The following is an 18,833-nucleotide window of genomic DNA, read 5'->3' as shown; positions in this document are numbered from 1 at the left end:
AACCTCACTGACTGATCACAACCTCGCCACCTGCTATGCCTACAACACGCGCTCTTTCCCCAGCTCAGCCTCTGGCCCCAATTTTGCATTTCAAGAGCCCTTTCCTGGCCTTCATCGGAAATCAGCTATTGAACTGTGGGCAGGATTACCTAAAGGGTTCCCCCACAACCCTGGTCATTACCAATTTAAATAACGATAGCCTCCCCAAAGTTACGAGGAAGCTCTTTATGGAATGCCACCGCTGCGGTTGAAAGTTGGTCTCTGATTGGAGCTAGTGACAGGCATTTGAATTACAGTTATTGCTCTTAAAGGCTTCTTCGCAACTTTAAGAAAGATGCACACTACCAATTGTTTTTTAAGGCTCCGATTCCCATCTCTCACCCCAAGCACACGTTGCTTATATCCTTGCCCCTCACTCTTGCCTCTTACTAACTCCCACCCCAAGCAACTATTTTTTCTATATTAAGCACTTTCTTTCTCCATCCTACCGCCTCCCACTGCAAGAACCCCAAGCACCAATTCCTTCCAGTCTTTGCACATTCCCTCTCCCTGCTGTCAGCTCTGAACCTTGACTGAATCCTCTCGCTAATGGGCACCCCATTAATTGCCTCCAGATAATGCGGACTGTGGTCGTTTTCTTCTCCACCTGTGGCTTCTATCCCAAAAGTACCCAAGACTCACTGGCCAGATCCATTTCCTGCCTGGTTCATCGCGGCCACTACCATCAAATGCTGCCTTCCCCCTTATGTCACCTGCCATCTAAAAAGACAGAGGAAGAATGAGAACAGAGAACAGCAGATTTTTTTTTAAAAAGAGAAGGATAAGCGGCCAAAAAATAAATCAGAAGAGATTGTGTGGGAAGTGGGAAGAGAACGAGAGCTAGATAGACAGAGACAGCAAAAGAAAGAGACAAGTGGAAAAAGAGAAAAAACAAATACAATATTGACAAAGTTAGAAGAACAAATGCGATCACTTACCAGTGGCAATGTCACAGGAACTCCACTAGAAAGTAAAATATAGTCTTCCCAATGCTAGGTGGTTGCATGTGCTGTCTCTCGAGGCAAGTTTTATTTAAATGTTGTGTTTATTGTAAATATCCGAGAGGCCATAGGGGAGATGAAGGTTGATCTCTACAAAATCTTTGGGGGTGACAGTGGACAAGTAGACAGGGGAGTTAGGGAGTGTAGGGGAAAAGGGGTCAGGAATTTTCGGTGAGAAGCAGGAAATGTCAAACTTCCTGAGAGCTGAGGAAGGGAAGCCAGCAAAAGGAAAACAGAGAAGGGTTTGGAAGGAGGGGAAAGGTCGGGAGGAGGGGAAAGGTCAGGGTGGGGGGGCAAGGAAAAGGTGAAAAATAACAGGAAGGGTGTGGGAGGACAACATTGGGAAGAGGGATGTGGCAAAAGCAGGGTGGGGAAACAGGAGATATGGCCTATAGTCCGCTACACCTCTCTTCTTGAAATACCACCCACTACCTCCCACCCAAAAGGAAAAAAGAAAAAGGAGAGAAGCAGAAGAGAACAAAAAAAGCAAAAAGGGAGAGACGAAACACAAAGATAAAAGAGAGATAAAGAGAGGCATATAATGCCTAAAGGTAATACTACTGCTTCTACTCAGTTCTCCCACTTTGGTGATGCTGTAAACAAGAGTCACCTAGACTTGTCTTCAGTCCATTAGAACAAACACAGCTAAAACACATGATATTTGCTATTAAATCTCAAAGTACCCATATATTTAAAAGTTTTGGCCTCATCAGTGATCTTCTTCACAACCTACTTTGCAGTTGCTGCTTTGTGACTATTCCACTAGTGATCTTCATGCCCATTTTAATCACATCTGGTACTGTGCTCCTGAACACTGGTGAATCATTAGTTATTGCCTTCGGCAGATTCTGACACTGCACTTTCAAACAAGCTGCCATCAAATAAGCTCCCATGAAAGCTAATTTCATGGCTGTCTCAAATTAACTGTTTCAAATTGCTCTATTGTGCCATAGTTGATAGCTCTCCTCTCACTTTTTCCTATCAAATTAGGGTTCCTCAAGGCTCAGTTTTCACTTTCACGATGTTCCTTGTTCACATCAATTACCTTCTCGGGCATTCCATATCCTCTCAGGGTAGGCTCGGGGGCACTAAGTGCACCGCAACGCAGCCTCTCCATGTAGCACTGATGCATTCCATGGGTCCTCTCCTTTCGTTAAAGGGGAAGGACGCTGCGAGCTCTGCCCGGCTCTGATGGGTCCCCCACTAGGCCACCGGGGATACGGGATGTCATGGGCGCAGCCCGGCACCGAAACAGAGTGCCAGACTTCATGATCGTGGCCCGGACCCCGCAAAATCTGCAGAGAAAGGCCCAACCGTCAATACGGCAAACAAAATGGCGGCACACACCGCCCCTTTAAATTTCGCCCCGCAAGCGGAGTGCGACTCGGTTCGCGACCTGCGAGGCTGGCACCGACATTGCCCGCGGCAGCTTCACAGGGCCCCGCCCAATTTCTGCCGCGATGCGAAAAGGGGTCAGTGCGCATGGCGATGACGTCATGGTCGGAGGTGCAGCACCCTAGGGCTCAAAACCACTCAATCTTCTACAAGGCTCGCAACGATCGAGATGGAACACTCACCACTCGTGTGGATGAGTACAGGCCCGACAGTCGAGAAACTGGACACCATTCAGGACAAAGCATTTCACTTAATTGGCACCACTGCCTCCGCACACAACATCTACCATTCCATCAACGAAACACAGTAGCCATAGTATCTTCTATCTACACAATACACTGCCACTCGCCAAACTTACTTTAACAGTTTCTCTTGTCTATGTGACGTCTACCACTGAGAAGGACAAGAGCAGCAACACCATGGGAATGCCATTATGTCTAAATCACAACATCCTGACTTTGACCTAGATTATAGTTCTTCATCATCATCGGTTCAAAATCCTGAAATTTCCTATCTCACACCATGGTGGGAGCAGCATCACTTTAAGGATTACAGTGGCTCAAGAAGGCCCAACTTCCATTATCTCTGCGTAACCAGGGATGGGCAATAGCCCTGCCAGCGACCCCACATCCCAAAAACAAATCAACTTAGTGTACAATGAAACAGTGGTAATTTTCAAAACAAAATTGTTACACAATACAATCCTTGAATTCTACACAATGTTTTTTGTCAGATCTCCTACATTTTAATTAAGACTGGAATTCTTCAAACAAAAATCTGCATTTATAATTAAAATGGGAAAAAACTTCAGTCATGCAGAGTAATGCACTAAGAGCGGAGAAGTTGACAAGGATTAGGATAAACAATTCTGCCATGACATGCACCTAGTTGTTATGATTAACATTAATTACCTGATCAATGGTTGAGATAATGTTTTTGAAATCACTTAATACTACATCAAACTGACAGTTAAAAATGTACATCCACCAATGCATTTTTACACTGAATTAATTTCTTATGCCTGGAAGACTAAGTTTGATCCCCTAAAAATAACTTCCGTAAAACAGTGCCAACATCAATATTCTTAACGGTTTTCTGTGGCAATGCTAACAGGCTGAAAACAGGTTTTTAATTCCAATTTCTATAAACTTAAATACACAGAAATACGCAAATACCAAAAAGAAGAATGTTTCAGAGATAAGTACTCACCCTTAGCATGGTGGAATTTAAAATGCAAATTAATTTTCTTTTTATCACAAATAGTTGTAAGATTTGAGCATTATCAAATACTAAAAATAGCAAATCTTCAAGATGGGTTAGGCTTGTTGTCTTGAAAAATAAGCAGCTTTGAGGTCTGCTATTTGAAGTTTTCAAGATTATTTGGACGAGGATTCATAAAAGATGATACAGACAAAATAGTTCATAATGGTTTTAAATAGCAGACAACACAATTAAAAAAAATAATTAGGAAGTTACAAGGAGGAAGGAAAGTCAGACAGACTTCTGTTTAATTTGTTAACAAAAGGTACTTGGAAAACAGAAATACCACTGAGCTAAGTGGATATATTTCTGGAGTAAAAGACTGAGGTGAAAAATCAGGTCGGTTGAACTGAGATCAATCAACATGTGATGAGTTTTCTGGGTTGAATTACTTTTGTCCATAACTAATATTTCTTGTGCTTTTAGTGGATTCAGGCACGTATTTTTGCATGGGATTTGGGTTTAAGAATCACATACAGTGCAACTGAGGTCCAGATTATCAGGACCTCGATTTATTAGATAATTCAAGCACACACATTCTACACCAGTACTTTATGCTTCCATAGAAAACAAATGTACTCACCCCAATATCATTGACTAATGCAGATCCTCACACTAATGTCAATGTGATAAAGTAACAGTGAGTTCTAGGCCCACAGAAGGGTGGATTATATTGCGTCCCCCCTCCCTTTTGCCAGAAATGTACCCTGCTCCAATTTCCTTATAATTAACTCCTTGTGAAAGTAAATAGCCAGTCTGTGTTCTGACAAAGCATTAAAACAATGTAGATGGAGACTCTGGTGTCAGTACGTGTGAAATAGTGGCCATCTGCGATTGGTGTTTACTGTGAATTTTGCAAATAAGATGGCCATTATTGAGAAATTAGAGAGCATAGAATAAATATATTAAATTGTGACCAGCCACCTGGGGCTGGATTTTTGGGTCTTCTCCGTTCCGTTTTTTGCCCCGGAATGGCGGCGGTGAGGTGTTTTGACCGGGCGGTCAGCCTCCAGCGCCCCGCAGCGATCCTCGGGTCCGGTTTAGTGGCGGCGCTGAGCAGCACTGCCTGGAAGAGCTATGCCAGTGTGCAGCGCCCCGGTAGCCTCACCGGCGCGAGCTTTGATTCTTGCCCGACCCGTACGCCGCAAAGTGCACCTTCGCACTGACTGCCTGGGAAATCAGGCAGTCCAATGATCCCGACCGCAGAGAGGTAAGTGTGATTGCTTTTTCTTTTAATTTTTTTTGCGATTTGTGTTGTGGTGGCATGGGCAATGTTTTGAGAATGTTTTTGTGGTATTTATTTTAGTTTTTTTTTCCCCCTCCCAGGCATCTCTCGGAGCGTTCCCGGCCCGGCTCTCGAGCTCGGGAGTTTCCCATCCTAACACCCTAAGAGATGTGTGAAACGCCTCCCTTAGCGCTGCACCCCCTGACTCGGGGCCCAGCTGCCCAAACTTACCTACTGAGGCACAAACTGTTCCCGGGTGCTAACTTTCCCGCCCTGCTGCTATTATCGCCCCTAAAACATCAAAGACGAAAAATCCAGCCCTTGAAGTTGCTTTTGATCATATTATTGCAGTTCAACAGGGTTTGAAGCGAGATGATTCCGTTGGCAATGCAACTGCAGTGTGTGGGTCTGGGCCCCAATGGCGAGGCAAAGTGAGTGGGGAGTTACAGTGATACAAGAGTTTACAGAGATGGGGGTGAACAAGGCAGTCGTGGAATAAGAATCTTAAATTTGAGACACCGGAGGCCAGGAGCCAATGTTGGTCAGCAAGGACAGGGGTTACGGAACTTTGTGCAGGATAGGATAAAGACAGGGATGAATTGAAGTTTACAGAGGTTCGATGACACGAGACCAGTTAGGAGGACGTGGGAATAGTCGAGTCTGGAGGTGACAAAGGCATGGATGAGGGTCTCAACGGCAGATGGGTTGAGATAGGTCATAGTTAGCGGCGAAAGTAGGAAATGTGTGTGATGGAGAGGGCATGGGGTCAAAAGCTCAGCTCGGGGTTGAATATGCTGCTGAGCTTGCATAGTCTGATTGAACAGTGGCTGGGAGTGGGGAGTCGATGGCGAGTGTAACGAGTTTGTGGTCGGGAGCGAAGATGAAGGCTTTGGGCTTTCCAATGCTTAGCTGGAGGAAAGGGTAGCTCATTCAAGACTGGATGTTGAACAAACAATGTGAGTGCACAGAAATAGTGATGGGCTCAAGAGAGGTGCTATCATGTGGAAGCTGACCCATGTCTGTAGATGAGGTGGCCATGGATAGATCCTTGGAAGACTCTGGAGGTAACTGTGTGGGGGTGGACAGAGAAACCATTGTTGGAGATTCACTGGCTATCAGATAGGCAAGAGGGAAGCAAAGTGAAGGCAGTCCGACTGAGCTAAACGGAGAGGCGTTGGATGGCACACCATGTCAAAGACCGCACAATAAGGCAATAACCTAGCAAAATAACTTGGTTAGCAAAGCAACATAAATGGCCAAAAAAACATTTTTAATAGTAGACAGGAAAAGGTTTATTAATGGCAGTTACAATTAAATAGTAAAATTTGCTAGCTTTGAAAATATTCTAGACCTGTACATTTTTACATGGCGTTTTGTCTTCAGTGTAAACTCTACTGGTTTAGCTGCGAAAAGGCTAAAGCGAGACTACACAATAATCTGCAAGAAATTGTATCAACTCACCTTCAGGTGCCTTTACATCACACATCTTTGTCACCCAGGTTGCATTTGAATTCTCCTGCCTCGAGTCAAATGAAGTGCGGTTGAACTGGATATACACACACACACAGAAAAATATGAACCTTATTAACTGTGCATATATAAAGCTTACTATTGTACTTGCTTTATAGTTACACTCAAATTTGATTTATGCAAACACCACAGTCCCCCCCACCATACCCCCAAAAAATTAGGTCAAGACCCTAGGGCAGTAGGTTTTTCTTCATGAAGTGAATGATCCATCAATGTGTACATAAATTATCCCTGTTATTTCAGCAGACCGTATCCTAGTAGGAACAAGCTGTGGTACAGTTCCCCAAAAGTATGTTTTCGTGGACTGACGACATTATCAGAGCACCAGTCCAATTGTTCACCCAAGCAGATGACTTAAATTGTAAAATCAATATATCTTTGTGCTCAAACTAAGGATTTCAGGTAGTAGGATTTTTTTTCCCCAACACATCACCATTTTAAAAAAAAGGTAGAAATATCAAACACCAGTAATCAGCAGCAGCAAATTGAGGGTGAAAAATGGAACCAAACTGAGCAGTAACAGCACCGTTGCAGGGGCTAAAGCTTTTCCATTTATCAGTTTCAATAAATGGAACAATGCAAACCTGCAACTACCCAGTAAGCTTGTGCCTCGCCCCAGTTCTAATCAGTTTGGAGTTCAGTAATGCTTAGCAAGGAGACTGCTTCCAAATGAAATGATTAGCTCACAGAATGCAATGAACAGTAGTTTGACAGTATGAGGCAGTGCAATCATTTACTAAATATATATTAATACTTGTAATGATCCTGCTCCATTTCACAATAGGTACACACAAAATAAACTCAGATCATCTCTTTTACAATGCACCTCAGTGAGGTTTCTCCAAAAATACAATGCAGCATCATTGCCCCTGCAGACATGCTTTAGAAAACACTAGACTTCTAACTGAATGCAACAATTTAGTGCCCACTGAAGAGAAGCAACTTTGTGATGGATGAATGTCAAAACGTTCACTTCGCTCACACGGTACCATTTTAAACTCAACATAAGGCTTCTAACGTCCGTCTTTGGAAAAACAAAATTCTTAATTGTGAAATTAAGCTGCCAATATTTTTTTTTTAAAAAAGAGGACTAAGCCAATAACTTTCAACTAAAATAGATCAAATAAGTTATTTTCATAACAATGGTCAATTTCTTTTTAAAGGCTGAGGAGGTTGCAGATGTTTGTAACAGGAAGTGGTCATTCACCCCACTGGCCTGGATTTAAGCTTGGAGGCGGGCTCTGTGCAGGGGTAGTTGTGAGCAATGATTCTGCTCTGGAGCTCCCGCAGTCGGCTCACCGGCTTTGAAATGGAAAAACCGCGTATGCGCGGAGATTTGAGTGGGACGCAGCCTGTCAAAGGGGCCGTGTACCCCCCAAAAAAGTAGAGGGAACATTGGCTGTGAGGTTGGGAAGCCCAGAAGAACGGGTTTCCCGAATGTCCTGCAGAATTTAACTGCAGGGTTCCCGCTATCAGGTAGCCCGATTGACAGGCTGGAGGCCTTTCGAGTGGGAACCATCCTTCACAAGGCTGAAGCCTACGAAAGCAAGTAGGGGAGTGTAAGAGATCGTAGGGGTCCAATGATGGTTGGGGTATTCGATGGTGGTTGGGGGGAGGAGTGGAGAGCAGACAGATCGCATAGGGACAGGTTTACTCGGTGGCTTGTTGGGCCTGGAGGAAACACTCTTGCTCTTCCTGGCCCACAGGCACTTACTGCATGGATTGAACCCATCTCGCCTGCTTTCAGCTGCCGGGTTTCCTGAGGATGGGGAAACGTGGCTGCCTGTGGTTAAAAATAGAATCACTGTTAAAACGAAGGCTGCAGCCACATTATAAGATTTAAATGACCAACCTGCTTCCCACGAGCGAAGTGGGTGCGTTCGGGTTCTGTTCCAGCTATTTTGCATTTTAACCTCTGACACGACCTCAATGCACCCGTTTTTGGGAGCTAAGATTCAGCCCATTGTGTCTGTGCCAGCACTTTGCTGGAGCAATCAACAACTAATCCCACTGCCCTACTCTCCCATAGCTGTGTCTATTCGTCTATTCCAAATGTGTTGTGATCGAAGCTTCAAATTCAAAATTGCAGCAGCAACATAGTTAATTCACATGCCCAAGCAGTCTTATCAACTGCTTGAAACAAAATTCTAAATAAAGCAGCAGACAAGTTAAGTAAAACCAAAGCATTTTCTTTTTTTTTGCAGTTCAAAACCAATTAAGATTCAGCTATATTAAAAAATGACACTAAAAATCTATTTTTATTTTCAAAAGCGCATATATTGCATTTAATCTTTTTCACAAGTTGAATGATCTGTGCTGGTGACCTTGAAGATTTCCAGTGTTCATTTATCACCAACACATAAGATTTAATGATGTGATAACATCTACAGAAGATTCACTTCTAAGCTTCCGTGGCAGATTGCTTTATTTTAGAGTGACACTGTACCACAATAAAATCTTGCACGCATTGCTCCTGGTTGACACTATCACTGGTTTACCAGATTGTGCCAAAAATACAAAACTCTTTTTGGCTTTAATTATATCTAGTCTGTAAGGAGCAATTCAGCTGGCAGTCAATGATTCGATTAATTCTCGCCTTGATAAAAAACAATTAAGGCAACATGCAAGATAATTTAAAACTGGTTAAAGGAATGGCAGATCAAACCAATTATGCCTGTCAATTAAAAATAGGACTTGCATGAGAAGGAAAAGTTTTCAGAAGAATTCCAAGGTTTCAAAAGATATTTGTAATATCGGTCTTACCATGGCATCATATTTTATTCAATTTATCGCTATACATAAAATAGATGTTAAATGTCAATAAAGAAAATGAATAGGAACAGATATTTCAATAGATCATGAAATGGAAGCTATTTTTACTAAAATTAAAATGAGAGAAAAAGCCTTTAATTTAGCTGGAACAGGTTTTGAATTTTAAAGGGGAAATACATGGGTTCACCTACTAAGTTCATATTAAATCAAAAATGTTATATATTAGGAAATTTAGAATGATAGAATTTAATAAATTCCACTAATTTATACGGTAAAATATTAAAATCATATTGAATCATTAATCATTATGGAACAGAGTACTCAATAAAAATTCAAACTTTTTCATGCAATTATAAAAGTTAATATTTCTTCTCAATTTCATTGAATTAACAGCAATATAATCAGTTCCAATTTATTGTACAAATTTATATTACAAGAACAGCCTGCCTTTTGAGGGAGGGTAGAGAAGAGAATACATATGGGGTTTAAAACAAGATCCACCAAAAGGTCACAAGTCCATATCATCTTTTATGAATATAAAACAGCCACAAGAGCAGTACAAAAAACAATAGACGCACATGCAAATAATTTAATCTGGGAGTGTTAGAACTAGAGGATGCAAGTATAAAATTAAATGAGTCTCAAGCAAGGCTCCAGATTAGAAGACATTTCCCTCCTCCCCTCCCCCTCCCCCTCCCTCCCTTCTCTCTCCCCATCTCCCTCCCCCCTCCTCCCCTTCCCCCCCACCCCCTCCCCTCCTCTCTCCCCATCCCTTCCCCCTCCCCTCTCCCCATCCCTTCCCCCTCCCCTCTTCTCTCCCCCCCAAAAAAAAAATCAGGATATACAGAAGATATTTTCAGAAAAATTGTTAACATTTTGTCGACACCTTTGAGGAATGATTTGAATGACTATCTGGCTTGGAAAAAGGGCTGAACATGACAAGAATATTACAAAGATAATCAAATGCTGTGTGGAACAGGTTGGTTCCTGAGATGTACAGATCTTGAGAATGTCATGCTGAGTCAGGCAACAGGTGTTGGATTCTTACATATTATGCAAAGTTGGAATATTCTGGAGTATTACACAATTTCATTTTGGTCAATGGAGTGGGGGGGGGGGGGGTGGGGGAGGGGGGGTGAAGACACTAAATAACTTTTCCTCAGGAAATTAAATGAGTGGAATTGAGTCTGTGCCTGCAGCAGTGCCACAACTAGCCGCCCGAGAACAATATCTGTACATTGCAATGCTCAATCTGATGACCCAAACTATACTTGCAAGGACACCTGCACTGGATGCATATTTTGCTTTACTCCCTTGTGTATGAGTGGGCGGGAGGGGCAATTATCTCTTATTAAACTGTCTTTTATGAAGTATCAATGGACTACCTGCTCTTTAAAAAATGTGGCTTGAAACCAAATTGGAATTATATTATACCTGATGAAAAGGCCAGGCAGTATAAAACTACCTAGTAAAGTAGATATGTGGATATCTGAACGGAATATATGGAATTAAGGACAGTAAAGTAAACGGGATATATGAAAATGTATAAGCCATGGAAGAATAGCTGGGAGAATGTCAGATTGCAAATAGTGCAACATCAGCATAGCTAACAGTCTGTCTCAAGGTTTCAAGTCACTAATCCTGCCAATAATATATAATTTTAACATGAAATACATCTGCAGAATTGCAAGGTCTCAGTAAATAGTCACACCATTAGATTGAAACATTTGGAGGCAATACTTGAGCTTTCAAGAAGAACATCTCATATAGATTGACTAATGAGTGGCTGAGTTAGACTGTCAATCTAATTGTATTTTGTTATCTGATTTCAAAACTGTATAACTGTTAACGCTTTACGATGTAACTTCACCTATCCGTAGGGAGTGTGTACGCTCTATCCAGAGAGTATATCTTCTGTCTGATAGGTCTTACTGGTTTGTTCAAAGCACAAGAGGTATTCGACTCAGTAATTTTACTGAACCAGATTGAAGTAAAAGAATCCAGGAATTAACATTTGGTGTCAGAAGTGGGATCTCAACGGACGACTGCCGAAAACTTGCGAATTAAGAGCCAGACTAGCCTTGGACGAGACGAGGGGAAAATGGCCACTGGAGTGAGTATGATTTCAATACTGCTCCAGTTTCCCCCGGTTTCAAAAGTCTGAGGAAAGTTTAGCCACTCGCTGGTTCTCAGGTAGTGTCTGAACGAGATCCAGGACAATCTGGTGAATACCTTTCAAACTTAGAATAGGGATAGAGATAGGGAAATTGCGCGATGACGCAAACCAAGCGGCGACTTGGAAAGATAGTTAGAGCTAGATAGGGATAGATGATCAATCATGGATCCAAAAAAAATTAATAGGAAAGAAAAGAGACTCTTGTGAATGTCTGTTTAAATGAGAAATGCTTCTGTGACTTTTACTGTAAAAAAAAAAGCCGGGGAGTTGTGGTTTGTTTTATCTCAAACAGAATGAAAGTTTGTTTTAACCCTTCGTAGTGTTGTCCTGTATGTGGGAAGTTTAAGAGTGTGAACCTTATTGAATTACGTATATTCGGATGATAAGTTACGGAGCCAGGAAATGCCCAAAGGATAGGTTTGTTGAAAAAAAAAAGAAAAAATTACATGGTCCCGGTGGTTTAAAAAAAAAAGAGAAAAACTTGTTGAAAGAAAACATTCAGAGAAGGCACAGCAAAACAACTGAGATGGATTCAAAAGGATTTAAAAAAAAAAAAATTATATTAAATAACACGACCTTGAGGCTGGAACAATTGAGATAACGAAAAGCAGTCCACAGCCTACGTGCCAGACTTCTCTCTAGTTATAAAAAAAAGTAACGTACTAAATAGGTGCTGAAAGAAAAAAAATGTTCTGAGATTTTAAATTATGAAAAATATAAAATCACTCCTGTCCAATTGGCAGAAAAACTCCATTAAATTAGGGCTTTCATTGACTGATTGAATTTAAACTGCGCAGTAACGCGAAAGTATAGGGAAATTTGGAGACTGAAAGAAATTAATTGAGGCTCATAAGAAATCAAAATTAGAAAATTAGGCTCACAGGGAATAAAATGGGGATTTAAATAGAGGATAGGTGTTCAACTCCGGTACGACGTCGACCTTGTATATCACTTGGCCCGTCTAGGCTCTGATTGAATTTTAAAAAAAACCCCCGCAGCAACTCTGAAGGTAGGGCCGAAGCGAACGCGCAGTGACGTAAACGCGCAGTGAAGCGAACACGCAGTGACGTCAACGCACAGTGACGTAGACGCGCGGTGACATAAACGCGCAGTGACGCCGACGCGTAGTGACGCAGAGGCGCAGCAACGCGAATCGCGAAAGTCAGTGCTAATGGCAGTAAGTCTGTAAGTCTTAAAGTGTTTAGAGTTTTAAGTAAAGTTTTAAGTATTGAAATCGCGCGGCGACGCGGGTAAGTGTTAGAAGTCTTTGTCTATTTTGTAAATCGCGCGGCGACGCGAACCGCGCGGCGACGCGGGTAAGTGTTAGCATTAGTAAAGTTTGGTTATTTGGAGTTAGTTAAAGTCCGTGTTAGTTCTGTAAAGTCTGTGTCTATTTTTAAGTTTGTTTAAATTGCATGACGACACGAACGCGTAGCGACACAGTAATACGAGGAGCAGTGTGAAAATGGGTAATCAGTTAGATAAAACCACGGATGCGGATAATCCGCTACAAAAGCTATGTGAGGAATTCCCTGAAAGAGCTGAAGACTTTAGAAAATTATCAGGAGCCCTGAACAAATTATTAGGGGATGACCAGTGGCCTTTAAGTGACACTAGAAGCGTAGAGGTAAAAAAAAAAGCACAGGGATTAATTTGGAGAAGGGGACGAGGAAAAGGGGATAAAAAAATTTAATTGCAACCTGGCGACATTATTGTCAGAAATTAAAAGATGCATCACTTCTATCGAGTTGGCAAACAAATGCTATTAAATTAGGACTTGCATTGACAGAGGGAACACATGTTAAAACTGTAGACGTCTTTAAAAAAAAAAAGAATGAATGTGCGCACGAGAAACTTGCTAAGAGATCCTCTGGGACCTCTGAGAAAGGTATTGATCAACTACAAGTTAAAATGGCTGGCTTTGTGTTAACCGAGGCTGATGATGAAATTGATGAGTGGCCACTGACTCAGCGCCCAACGGCGCCTCCCGCACCCCCTGGCCTCTTGCTCCAGTCCTCTTCCCAACACCCTCCACCTAACACTCCGGTAAAAAGAGTTAGGAACAACCACATATCACCAAAGCAACAAACCCAAACTGACTCTTCATCCTCTGATAGCGATTCGGATCCCCAGTTCACAGGCAATATAGCCGAAAGGACCAGATCTCACACTCGAAAGGGCAGAACTATATCTCAACATCACAAACAGTCCCGTAAATCTTCTAGTCAACCTACCAGTCCAAGTTGTGAAAGACATAGCAAACACCCCCGCCGATCGAGACGCAGAACTGTCAAGCAGTCAGACAGCTCTGAAACATCCTCCGGCCTAGAAATGATTTCCAAGATCCCAAAGTCCCGACACCAATTCCCTGTCAGACCAATGCCAAACTCTGATGCACAACAAGCTGCAGACCACCTCTCTATAGATGTCTGTGATCTTCAAACAACTATTTGATTGCTCACGCTATCCGGACAGATGGAAAGGGCAGTTAGATATTATTGGCAGAAAAAGAAAGGGGAGGGGGGAGGTGCGCCCCCAACCCGGGTCAAGACTAAATACGTGACTAGAAAGGAAGAGCCATCTCGGGAGGAAGGATCAATAGAACCGTAGTGTGGCATACAGGATTGGATGGATAAGCAAGGATACGGTTATACTAAACAACCAAACGGCCCGAGCCCTGCTAATAAACCTCCCTATTGTCCCCGGCATGGTATGGGAAGAGGCCGGGACTGGGTAAGAGGAATTGACTGTTTTAATTGTGGGCAGGAAGGACATTGGAATAAAAATTGCCCCTACCGTCAGCATGGAAAAGGAAGAGGAGGAAGAGGAGGGGGGCAAGGGGGGAGAGGAGGATCTTACACTAACTTCTCCCAGAACAACCCCTTTGGTCAATTGTCCCCCGATTGACTACGCAGCTTGATTGTGCAGGGATCCTCCCCGGACGACGAACCCATTCTGAATGAGTGGCAACCCTTTTCGATAGATACGGGAGCCTTCATGTCTTCTGTACAATCAAAGCTTAAACTCCCTGCTTCTACTGAAACACAGGAACTTTCAGGATTCCTGGGACAAATCTCGACATTCCCGGTGTCAGAACTAGTTAAAGTGGGTTACCAAGAAGAATTGGTAGAACATCGATTTGTCATCACTACCAATCTGGACTGTAACTTGATGACTAGAGACCTCCTTTGCAAATTCCAGTTGCATTTGGAGTATGGAGATTATTGTAAAACAGGAAACCCTTATAACACTAGAACCCCTCAGTGGTGGTCTCTGGACCTGCCACAGGCACCCTATCACGTGACCCTAGCATACGATCCCAGTGGAAAGAATCAGGACCTGCAGAACTTTTATCAGGATCACGAAGGGGAAGTGAAGGGAATTCTATTAAGGGCTAGAGTGACTGGACTGGAAAGAGAGGCAGATTTTGTGGAAGTGGATAAGAATCTGTGGAAACAGCCCCTAACAATGGCACCGCATATTGCTCGTGAAGTATTAGCCCCTCACCATGCTAAAGATTTGGGAGTTATGGTACGCAAGGCCATAGATGAGGCTGACCCTACCAGCCGGGATGTGCAAATTGTAAAACATGGCCGAACAGTCCAATTTCATGGGGACCCCGAGAAGGTCTTAACGACTCTACAGCATCATACTGGCTCCGGCATACCTGACTATGTGGATCCTCATGTGTGGGCAGAGAACCCCTCCCAAGTGGGTTATACTCCCATTGATCCGATTGAGATCTCAGTGCAGGGCAATCCGACAGAACCCACTGAAATCACAGGCAATCCTAAACTGACTTTTTGGCACTATACTGCAATTAATCCGGCCTGTTTTCTTACTGAGCCACCCCAAGATGAGGAAGAACCCAGTCATGATTGTTTATGTTTGTTCACGGAAGTACTTCTATTAATCCAGAAGATACACGAATCTCAGGATACGCCATAGTAAACCAAGGGAATCAGGTCTTGGAATCTGCTGCTTTGAAACCGCCTATTCTGCTCAACAAGCTGAACTATTCGCCCTCACCCAAGCCTGTATCTTGGCCAAAGATCTCAAAGTCAATATCTATACCGACTCTAGGTATGCCTTTGGGGTGGCGCATGATTTAGGACAATTATGGAAAAATAGGGGATTCCTAACCTCACAGGGGAATGAGATATCTCATAAACAGTTAGTATCTGATTTGTTGCAAGCCCTCATGTTCCCCAAACGCATTGCCATTGTCAAATGTACCGCCCAACCTACCGGAAATTCTCTGGTTGATATAGGGAATCGTTGTCCTGACCAAGAGGCCAAACAGGCCTCTCGTGACCAACAGATGGTAGTGCCCAAAATGATGAGTCAGACTAAAAATCCTGCGAAGGATAAGTTAGCCTCGGAAAAACCAATGCCAACCATCCAAGATGTTATAAAAGCACAGGGGGACGCTCCTGAAAAAGATAAACTGTTGTGGAAATATTATGCATGTACTTATGACAATGTTTCTAAACTCTGGACCACTCCCGCGGAACAGACTTGCATGTCTGACGAGTTGGCCTCATGGGTTATAGAATGTCTGCATTTTGCTACTCATTGTGGAGCAAGGACCACGAGTGACACACTTTTGGCTACTTGGTGGCACCCTAAACTCCAGGCGCTCACCCAGAACATCAGTAGTCGTTGCCTGGTTGGCCAGCAACATAATCCAGGGAAGGGAGTCCCCTGTGATTGGGGTAAAACGCCCCTACCCGAAGGTCCCTTTGAGACATTTCAGTTGGACTACATTGAGTTGCAAAAAGTTCAGTGTTACAGATATGTGTTAGTAATAGTAGATGTGTTTAGCAGATGGATTGAAGCCTACCCTAACCTGGACAATAAGACTCAGACTGTTGTTAAGGTGTTAATGAGGGAAATTGTTCCTAGATATGAGATCTCAGCTAGACTGATGACCACCTATGTTCTTTCTCTGACTCAGGCTCTGCGACTAGTTCACAACCAGGTTCAAGATGCTCACCTCGACCTCCCAGTTTTACCCGAATTGTCCCTCGTGGCACCAGGGAAGTATGGATTCGGAAGGGATTAGAGCCACAATGGGAGGGGCCTTTTTAGGTGTCACTCACTACCCCCACTGCAGCCAAGGTTGAGGGGAAAAGTGCCTGGGTTCACCTGCACCACTGCAAGCTCATCACCATTTAAACAAATTTTGCTGGTTAGTCTAATTCCTGTTTCTGTTCCAGATCTCCTCTTCCCCATAGCTGAACAAGGCAGTTGAAGGAGGATCAGTTTGAACTTTTACCCGTAAGACAGCCAAATACACTGACGGAGACCTGAAGAAGGGAAACGGGAAAACAGAACTCTTTTTATCAGCTAAATAATTGGACTATTTATAAGATGAGACTGTGTCTGTATGCCACTGTCTGCATAATAGTGTTGATATATGACAGTTTTGGTGCATGGGAAGGAAGACAAAGGCGAGAGCTCCATGTAAACACCTTTTTGTATATGTCTTACGTTTATGCGGAAAAAGGGCACTTCACTAGATGCTGGGTGTGTTCACATATCCCTATACATTCCAAAGGGGGAATTCCTTTGCGCACCGTTCCCCTGACCCAAACTGAGACTGTTAGATGGATTCAAAGAAACGATATTGGAACAGGTAGCTAACCGCACTGCTGAGGCTCTGGAGGGCATCACAGCTGAAATGGTAGCGATAAGGACCGTAGCATTACAAAACCGAATGGCCCTCGATTACCTGTTAGCTGAGAAAGGGGGAACGTGTGCCCTGATAGGATCTGAATGTTGCACTTACATTCCTGATAGTTCAGAAAACATAACCCACCTTGCCGATCACATAAGGAGGGAGGTGAAAAAGTTATCCACACCAGCAAAAGAACTTAGCAGGTTTGATTGGTTTCTGGGTGGATCTTGGAGATCCTATCTAATACATGGGGCAATTGTTCTCATCATAATAATTACCTGCTGTTTGATTGTTGGTTGCCTTAACATCTGCTGTAAAGCAATGACAAGGTTAGCAGACCCTCTTGTGGTCAAGGGTTCCCGGGTTATGATCCAACAAACTAGAGAACTACTCAACAATGCAATACTCATAGAATGATCCTAAATGTTATCATAGAATGATAAAAGGGGGGATGTGGATATCTGAACGGAATATATGGAATTAAGGACAGTAAAGTAAACGGGATATATGAAAATGTATAAGCCATGGAAGAATAGCTGGGAGAATGTCAGATTGCAAATAGTGCAACATCAGCAGAGCTAACAGTCTGTCTCAAGGTTTCAAGTCACTAATCCTGCCAATAATATATAATTGTAACATGAAATACATCTGCAGAATTGCAAGGTCTCAGTAAATAGTCACACCATTAGATTGAAACATTTGGAGGCAATACTTGAGCTTTCAAGAAGAACATCTCATATAGATTGACTAATGAGTGGCTGAGTTAGACTGTCAATCTAATTGTATTTTGTTATCTGATTTCAAAACTGTATAACTGTTAACGCTTTACGATGTAACTTCACCTATCCGTAGGGAGTGTGTACGCTCTATCCAGAGAGTATATCTTCTGTCTGATAGGTCTTACTGGCCGGTAATAAAGACTGCTTTGTTCAAAGCACAAGAGGTATTCGACTCAGTAATTTTACTGAACCAGATTGAAGTAAAAGAATCCAGGAATTAACAGATCTCCCAACTCTGCCTTTAGTGATCCTCAATCTGATTTTTTTAAACTGTTATTTTCATGTTGATATGTTCATATGCAGCCAAAATTACTTCAAATCAATAGGAACGTAGTAGTATAACCATAGCCTAGGATAGATTTGATTGTAAAAGATCTGTGGAAAGAATATGCTTATGCCCACTGGAAAACATCTCACAATACAGTCCACTGGCTCCAAGTACAAGCTGAAACGTAATCGGAGGTGGAATGGTGAGGGGGTGGGTGGGTGAAAACAAGAAATAAGTGGAATGAATGCAACATGTACATGGCGAGGGGATAGATAGAAGGACCAACCTTCACTCTAGGCTGCGCAGCTGTCTGCCGGTCCTGCGCAGCCTGGGACAGGCTTTTCAAATGTTGCACATGCGCAAAACTTTAAATGGACCGCACACCCTAAATATAATTGGGCGGGAGGAAGAATCATTGAGAAGGACACATCTTTCTTAACTGCATATCCACTGCAGCAACAACCCATGGATTTTACATATCTAAGAAGCACAAAAGTTCAGCAAAACCTCCCAACTGCTGAGATTATAATAAACTATTGAACAAAGCAAGCATCTAACAAAAAGGTTTGAAGAACACATTTTCACTCAATACCATTCTTCCTAATGTGCAACTATATTTATAGTGCCCCTGAAAAGGTCCCTGGCTGAGACCCTGCTGGCTGAGCTGTTTTCCTGGAACTTCTTCACCACTTCCATTCATGGAATGCT

General features: G+C 42.8%; 1 protein-coding gene across 1 annotated transcript in view; it reads right to left on the bottom strand.

The window, feature by feature from the left end:
- The window catches only part of lmbrd1 (LMBR1 domain containing 1), a 263,585-nt gene that overhangs the window by 36,148 nt on the left and 208,604 nt on the right, over positions 1 to 18,833 (bottom strand). Inside the window, exon 14 of the mRNA XM_070884860.1 lies at positions 6,382 to 6,466. Coding sequence (XP_070740961.1) covers positions 6,382 to 6,466 — 85 coding nt within the window. The remainder of the gene's footprint in view (positions 1 to 6,381; positions 6,467 to 18,833) is intronic.

This window comes from Pristiophorus japonicus, chromosome 7 (genome assembly GCF_044704955.1).
Source record: "Pristiophorus japonicus isolate sPriJap1 chromosome 7, sPriJap1.hap1, whole genome shotgun sequence".
Classification (NCBI taxonomy): Eukaryota; Metazoa; Chordata; class Chondrichthyes; family Pristiophoridae; genus Pristiophorus; species Pristiophorus japonicus.
The sequence above is the reverse complement of the archived record's forward strand: the minus strand, read 5'-3'. Positions and strand labels throughout refer to the sequence as shown.